The following is a 1,488-nucleotide window of genomic DNA, read 5'->3' as shown; positions in this document are numbered from 1 at the left end:
GGGGGTCCCATGTGCCGGGGCCCCGGGACTCCAGGGGTCCCAGGTCCTGGGGTCCGAGGGCTCCGGGGGTGCCACTTTCCGGGGTCGGGGGTCCCGTGGCTCCGGGGGTCCCGCCGCGCCCCGGCGCTCCCATTAGCTGCCGGGGTCGGAGCAGTGTCTCTGGAGCGGGGGGGTCCCCGGGGGGGTCCCCGCGGGGGGGGGCAGCGCCCCGGGCAGCGAACGTCGCCGTGGGGGGGGCGGCTCCAGCAGCAACACCACATCCGGGGGGTCCGGGGCACGCGGCGGGGGCGGGACCTGCCGGAACCGGGGAGGGCGAGAGTCAGGGGAGGGACCGGGAGACCCCACACGGCTCCAGGAGCTCGGGATGTCCCACCCCACCCAGCACCGGGACACCCAGTGTGTGACCCCAACCCAGAGAAGGGCTGGAGGACACCGTGACAGGCACAGGAGGGGGTGTGCCCCAAATCTGGGGGGCTTAGGGTGTCCCCTGCCCGCACCAGGGATTTAGGGTGTCCCCCAACCCAGTAGAGAGCCCACCCACAACAGTGGGGGACAGAGCGGTGGGGCATGGGAGGGGGTGTACCCCAAATCTGTGGGGGCTCAGGGGTGACCCCAACCCATAGAGGGGCTGCATAACAGGGTGATGGCCCCCAAAACGGGTTGTACCCCAACCCTGGGGGCTCAGGTGTGACCCCAACCCACAGTGGACTGGAAGAGAAGGTGATGCCCCCTAACCAGGTGCATCCCAAACCCGGGGGGCTCAAGTGTGACCCCAGCCCACAGAGGCTGTGACAGTAGGATGATCCCCAAAGCAGGTGCCCCCTGACCCCAGGGTCCCTCACCTGAGCGAGCGGCCGCAGGGGGGTGATGGGCAGGGGAGGCTGCAGCGGCCCCGGGGGGGGCTGGTGGGGGGAGGTCACGGTGCTGTAGGCGGGGGGCACCAACACCTGGCGCTGCAGCAGGTGCACGATGGATGAGATGTCCGTGCTCAGCCGGGATTCCAGCCTGAAACGTTCATGGTAGAGCGTGGCCAGGCTGGGATGAGATGTGGGACCCCCAGCCCCATCCCTCCCCCAGTCCCCCTGGACCCACAGCACCTCCCCCTGCACCTCTGTACCCCCTTAAGGTGTGCCAGAGGGCTCAGGTTGGGATGGGGGTCCCTCATTCCTCCCCTTGCACTCAGGGTTCCCAGATCCCTTTGGGGGTGGTTGGGGGGCTCCCACAGGGTCACACTGCCCTAAAACCCCCTTCAGGTCACACCCGAACCCCCCTAAAATTACCTGTTGAGCTGTTTCTGGAGCAGATCCAAGCGGGATTCCAGGTCAGAGCGCTGGCGGCGGGTCAGGGTCGGGGTGGGATTTGGGGGGGCCCCGTGGGAACAACGGGGGAGCTCCTGGTACTGGCGGCCCCGGGTGTCACCCCAAAAACTGAAGATGTTGGAGACCCCCGAGAAGGCGCCTAGAAAAGGTGTGTGGGGGGGAATTGGGG

At 68.3% G+C, this 1,488-nt stretch overlaps 1 protein-coding gene across 1 annotated transcript in view; it reads right to left on the bottom strand.

Moving 5' to 3' along the window:
* Positions 1–760: 760 nt before the first annotated feature.
* The window catches only part of LOC114071763 (potassium voltage-gated channel subfamily H member 2-like), a 24,689-nt gene continuing 23,961 nt past the window's right edge, over positions 761–1,488 (bottom strand). Inside the window, 3 exon segments of the mRNA XM_027909619.1 lie at positions 761–823; positions 825–1,005; positions 1,281–1,466. Of these exon segments, the coding sequence (XP_027765420.1) occupies positions 761–823; positions 825–1,005; positions 1,281–1,466 (430 nt within the window).

This window comes from Empidonax traillii, unplaced genomic scaffold (assembly GCF_003031625.1).
Source record: "Empidonax traillii isolate 1590-97213 ecotype Southwest subspecies unplaced genomic scaffold, ASM303162v1 scaffold2264:size36899, whole genome shotgun sequence".
NCBI classification, from domain to species: domain Eukaryota; kingdom Metazoa; phylum Chordata; class Aves; order Passeriformes; family Tyrannidae; genus Empidonax; species Empidonax traillii.
This window is presented reverse-complemented; position numbering and strand designations above follow the sequence as displayed.